Source organism: Rattus norvegicus, chromosome 1, assembly GCF_036323735.1.
Source record: "Rattus norvegicus strain BN/NHsdMcwi chromosome 1, GRCr8, whole genome shotgun sequence".
NCBI lineage: Eukaryota > Metazoa > Chordata > Mammalia > Rodentia > Muridae > Rattus > Rattus norvegicus.
Genome location: NC_086019.1, coordinates 218,285,987 through 218,292,159, shown reverse-complemented (window position 1 = coordinate 218,292,159; position 6,173 = coordinate 218,285,987). Strand labels below are relative to the sequence as shown.

At 42.2% G+C, this 6,173-nt stretch overlaps 1 protein-coding gene across 3 annotated transcripts in view; it reads right to left on the bottom strand.

The window, feature by feature from the left end:
- Positions 1-4,497: 4,497 nt before the first annotated feature.
- Positions 4,498-6,173, bottom strand: part of Patl1 (PAT1 homolog 1, processing body mRNA decay factor) — a 31,862-nt gene continuing 30,186 nt past the window's right edge. For 2 of the 3 annotated variants that reach the window (XM_063268466.1, XM_039084308.2), the window contains one exon: positions 4,498-6,130. In XM_063268466.1, coding sequence (XP_063124536.1) covers positions 6,109-6,130 — 22 coding nt within the window. In that variant the 3' untranslated portion in view covers positions 4,498-6,108. The remainder of the gene's footprint in view (positions 6,131-6,173) is intronic. The other variant, NM_001108520.2, reaches the window with a different exon arrangement.

Below are 6,173 nucleotides of genomic sequence, written 5' to 3'. Positions count from 1 at the left end.
TAAGAATCTCTCCATTTCCCATCAACTATTAACTACGTATAAAACCTCAGGGGGTGTGGTGCCCCCCATGAGGCCTCCTCCCTTCCATAACAGGGTGTTGATCTAACCTTGCACAGACCTGTGACTTCAAGAGTACAACAGCCACATCAGTCCTGTGAGTCAATATGCTATCCTGTTCCCCACTTCCTGTCTTTTTCCTTCTTCCCAACCCTTCTTGCAATAGTGCCCTGAGGCTTGTAGGGAGCTATATAGATTCCCCACTAACTCAACAGTCATTTACTCTCAGTATTTCTGACTTGTTACGAGTCTCTGAAGTCACCACTGACTACTGCTAAAAGTTTCTCTTACCAAAGCTGACAGCAGCATTCGTTTACGGGCATACCCACATAGCTATTTAGAAGACAACTTGGACACATTACACCCATTAAGACAGCAGCAGTAGTTTCCTGACTTGGACGTCTAACCTCCCCAGTTACAGGCTTACAGTTTCAGACTGAGTTACAGTATCAGATGTAAATACCTCCTGTGGTGGGAGCATCAATTCCAAGTGGAGAGTGGTTGCATACCCCTACAATAAACCCACTACATTGTACCAGCAATGGTCCAGCTCACCTAGCTGGTCTGTACTGTAGCGAGGGTCCACAGCTGACTAAGACAACTGATCACAGTTCTTGGCTGACTAAACAGCATCTTCAAGGATTATGAAATCCTGGTAACACATAGGGAAGCTTCCAGCTTAATTTGTCTTGACACCAAGTCATTTTCAGAAATAGGCTCTTACAACCTAGCTAGTTCTAGTGGTAACAAACAGCAGTAGGAATGGACTGTTTGGGGATTCTGCTGCTGTGGATGGCACTGACTCTGATCTTGCCCCACCTCCCAAGTGCTGGGAGTGCTCAGTTTTAATGCAGTACTAGGGATAAACCCAGGGATTTGTGTATGCTAGGCTAGCAGTATCACCGGCTTTTGTTATTTGGATGGATACAGTCTAAGCAACTTTAAAGACATTATATTCACAATGAAAAGGAAAAACCACACATTAATTATCAGTTGGTTCCTTTCTACACTTTGGAGACCTGGAGCCCAATTTTGGTGAGTATCTCTTGGGAGAATGAACTCAACAAAAGTGGGAGCTTGGAGAGTCGCACTGAATAAGAGCAAACTCCTCTGAATAGCCTTCCGTGCAACATTTGCAAACTAAAGGGCAGAGGCAGTTATGAGACCTGCAGGCTACTCATAACTTTGTCTCTATGAGGAAAGAAAGTTAAAATAATGCTCTCAGATCATTTTAAGATGCTGAGTTATCAGATTAAAGCCTTGCTTGCTGAAATCCTACACACTTGTTTCTCGGAGTTCACAATACCAAACTGGTCAAGCAAAGCTAGACAAGGAAGAGCTCTTAAACTTTGGCCTTCCCACACAGTCAAACTCACTGTCCTCCCAAAGTACAAGGCTATAAAATCCATAGGCCATGGCTTGGTCTTCCTAATTTTTTTTTTTTTAAATTAACTTGAGTATTTCTTATTTACATTTTGAGTGTTATTCCCTTTCCCGGTTTCCGGGAAAACATCCCCCTAATCCCTCCACCTCCTCTCCTTTATGGGTGTTCCCCTCCTCATCCTCCCCCCATTGCCGCCCTCCCCCCAACAATCTAGTTCACTGGGGGTTCAGTCTTAGCAGGACCCAGGGCTTCCCCTTCCACTGGTGCTCTTACTAGGATATTCATTGCTACCTATGAGGTCAGAGTCCAGGGTCAGTCCATGTATAGTCTTTAGGTAGTGGCTTAGTCCCTGGAAGCTCTGGTTGCTTGGCATTGTTGTACATATGGGGTCTCGAGCCCCTTCAAGCTCTTCCAGTTCTTTCTCTGATTCCTTCAACGGGGGTCCTATTCTCAGTTCAGTGGTTTGCTGCTGGCATTCGCCTCTGTATTTGCTGTATTCTGGCTGTGTCTCTCAGGAGCGATCTACATCCGGCTCCTGTCGGCCTGCACTTCTTTGCTTCATCCATCTTGTCTAATTGGATGGCTGTATATGTATGGGCCACATGTGGGGCAGGCTCTGAATGGGTGTTCCTTCTGTGTCTGTTTTGATCTTTGCCTCTCTATTCCCTGCCAAGGGTATTCTTGTTCCCCTTTTAAAGGAGTGAAGCATTCATATTTTGATCATCCGTCTTGAGTTTCATTTGTTCTAGGCATCTAGGGTAATTCAAGCATTTGGGCTAATAGCCACTTATCAATGAGTGCATACCATGTGTGTTTTTCTGTGATTGGGTTACCTCACTCAGGATGATATTTCCAGTTCCAACCATTTGCCTACGAATTTCATAAAGTCATTGTTTTTGATAGCTGAGTAATATTCCATTGTGTAGATGTACCACATTTTCTGTATCCATTCCTCTGTTGAAGGGCATCTGGGTTCTTTCCAGCTTCTGGCTATTATAAATAAGGCTGCGATGAACATAGTGGAGCACGTGTCTTTTTGATATGTTGGGGCATCTTTTGGGTATATGCCCAAGAGAGGTATAGCTGGATCCTCAGGCAGTTCAATGTCCAATTTTCTGAGGAACCTCCAGACTGATTTCCAGAATGGTTGTACCAGTCTGCAATCCCACCAACAATGGAGGAGTGTTCCTCTTTCTCCACATCCTCGCCAGCATCTGCTGTCACCTGAGTTTTTGATCTTAGCCATTCTCATTGGTGTGAGGTGAAATCTCAGGGTTGTTTTGATTTGCATTTCCCTTATGACTAAAGATGTTGAACATTTCTTTAGGTGTTTCTCAGCCATTCGGCATTCCTCAGCTGTGAATTCTTTGTTTAGCTCTGAACCCCATTTTTTAATAGGGTTATTTGTCTCCCTGCGGTCTAACTTCTTGAGTTCTTTGTATATTTTGGATATAAGGCCTCTATCTGTTGTAGGATTGGTAAAGATCTTTTCCCAATCTGATGGTTGCCGTTTTGTCCTAACCACAGTGTCCTTTGCCTTACAGAAGCTTTGCAGTTTTATGAGATCCCATTTGTCGATTCTTGATCTTAGAGCATAAGCCATTGGTGTTTTTTGTTCAGGAAATTTTTTCCAGTGCCCATGTGTTCCAGATGCTTCCCTAGTTTTTCTTCTATTAGTTTGAGTGTATCTGGTTTGATGTGGAGGTCCTCGATCCACTTGGACTTAAGCTTTGTACGGTCTTCCTAATGTTTAAGAATGCAATTCTAGTGATTCAAAAGCTATAGTTGTTTGTTTTTGTTGTTGTTGTTGGGGGGGGGGATGCAATTTAGGGTAGATATGGGTTCTTACTAAGATATGGGATCTAGTTCAGACTTATTAAAGTGGTTCTTTGATCTTTCAGCTGGTATGCTCTATCCTTTTATTGTATTTTCCCATGTAGTAATTTTTCTGGGACTTAAGAGATGGCTCAGAGGCTAACAGTTTTTGCTCTTACAGAGGACTTGGGTTCAGTTCCCAGCACCCAAATTGGTGGCTATGTCATCCATAATTGTACTTTTCTAGGTTATCTAGAACTCTTCTGGCCTCTGTAGGCCATAGGCCCACATGGTTGCATGTTTGTAGACACAACTTTTAATTGATGTCGATATTCATTACTGCTAGGTTAAAAAAAAAAAAACCTTTAAAGTACCTAGAACTAGGAGTTACCTAGGATTTTACCATTAGCCAACCCAGCAAGTCCTGGTTCCTCCTAGAACTTCAGTTTCCAGGTCTCTAAATTGTGGAGTGTTGGCATAGTATTTCTCTTGGGTCCTCTAACTGGACATTTTGAATCTAGCCTTGTGGATGTTCCCCAACATCAGCTACCTAACAGGGTTTATGCTAAGTTTAACAAACCATCTCTCTTTATACACTATTCTTGACAGTAACATCCCATACTCGACTCTTGGATCTAACTTCCCTTCCCACTATTCTTCCCACTGTTTTTTTTAAAAAAAAGTATATGGGTGCTTTGTCTGTATGTGTACTCTGGCATTATGCCCTTGTGTCCACAGAAACTAGAAGAGGCCAACAGAGCCTGTGGAACTAGAGTTAGAGATGACTGAGCTGCCAACGTGGGTGTTAGGGACTGAGCTTGGGTCCTCTTAAAGAACAGTAAGTGCCCTTAACCACTAAACCATCTCTCCATTCTCTGTCTTGTTCTATCCTTTCGAGTTTGCTGATTCTTCAATCATGCTCACTTTGAGAGTATACATAAATGATCCTCATGTTTCACACTCCTGCACTCTAGGATTACAGTATGTGTGCAGCAAGACATTTTTGTTTTTTAATGAGTAAACGAAGAAAGCTACAAGGCAAGAGCTAAGAGAAATACAAACCACAAGAGTGGCTACCTAAGTCTCTTAAAAGCAAAAAGAGATGGACATCTATCTAGAATCAGTTATTCAGGGCAAAGTGGTATTTCCCCAACGTTAAGAGTTTTGCTAGTGAATCCAAGTATAATAGAAAAACATTAAAAAACGAACTCAGAAACAAAAAGGTATAAAACAAGCAGACATTTTCAAGTATACAATTTGTTTTATTTACAATACCCTATAAAAATGTAAATTTAGAAACTTTTATTTTTATTAATTAGAACTGAACAAAAAGCACAATAAAGAAGAAAAAATAATCAAGTGTTTACTTGATTGGGTGTGAAGGGAAGGTAGGAAAGGCTCAGTGGAGACAGTCAGCAGATGGTAGAAGGAAGCTAGGGACTGTCACTGGGGAGCAGCTGGTAGAGCCTGAGGCCACAAAATGAGAAGAAATGGAGATGAGTACAAAGATAGCTGGTTGCAACGGAGGGCTTCACTGTTATACAGGTATGTGCAAAACATTTATTCTCTTTAAATATCATAGCCTGTCCCCCGACTACATTCAAAAAGGTGAGAACAGCAGAAAGTAGGATCAGGACGGGAATATAAAATAAATTCAATTTAGTTTTCAGAACTGCAACCCCAAGGGAGCAGAGTCCCTTATCCTGGCTGACTGCTGAGGAGAAGAAAGGTGAGTGAAAGGGAAGTGTCCCTAAGATTCAAACCCAGGCCCCACTGGCTGCCAGTGGATGGGGCTCAGGTGAGACTAAGCAGCCAGGACAGCAGTTCTGCTGCAGGGTAGAGCAGACTGAAGAGCAGAGCCCAAGCTTAGCAGCCATGATTACATTTGGAGGTTTCTACCCAAGACAGTAAATGAAAATGGGGAAGAGAAGCAGAAGCATGGCTTACAGAAGTCACGTCAGGAAGACAGTGCAGGTGCATAGAAGCTGCACTGCAGAAAGCAGGCTCTGGGTGAGGCTCATCTTGGGTACTCCTGAATGGACTTGAGGGCACAGACTCAAGCACTGTAGTCATCACAGGAAAAGGCTTAACCGTGTGTGTGCTGTTTCTATTATGGTCTTGAAGAACAAAGGAAATACAGGAAGGGAGAAAGAAAAGTTCTCTCAGCCTAGAGCTGGGCATCAGCCAATTAACAAGTTTGATTTAATGTAATGTGCTGTGTACCCTGTATTTATATATTAGAAAAGTAGAATCCACCAAATGACAAGATGGAACAGAAACAGAGTAAAAATATATCAGCTGGTTTATTTTTAGAGGTATATGTTAACTAAATACTTTTCAAACTAAAGCTCATTCTTTAAGGACCCTCTGGAGACCATATGAATGTTTGTGTATGGGTGTGTATATATTTACTTATATCCTGAATTCTACTTAATTTTGGCTCTCTTATAGTCATATTATTAAGGGAAGATGAAGAACTCAAAGGGAGGAGGAGCCCTTTGGTAGACTACAACCTACTTTGAATTGTAATAGTGGTGATGGGATAAAGGATATTATATTTGTGTCTCTAGGGCAAAGAAAATGCAAAACTGAGAAGAATTGAGTAAAAGTAGGACATGCAAAAGTGTAACACAGAAGGTAAAAGAAACCAGCAGAAGTACCACCCAGCGGAAGTACCAGAGCAGTAGGGAATATCTGGCATTCAGAGCTAACTTCTGAAAACAGGCAAGGATCCCACAAGACTTTGCTTTGGGTCCTAAGCTACCTCCCCTCTCTCATTAGAACCACTCCATTGGTGATGTCAGCAGTGCAGGTGGCAGCCAGAAGGAGATACAGGACACTCTGGAGGTCTTTTATCGCATCCCCTGAACCAGCCTAAGAATATGAAGAGAAAGGTGACTTGTTTGTATGAATAAGT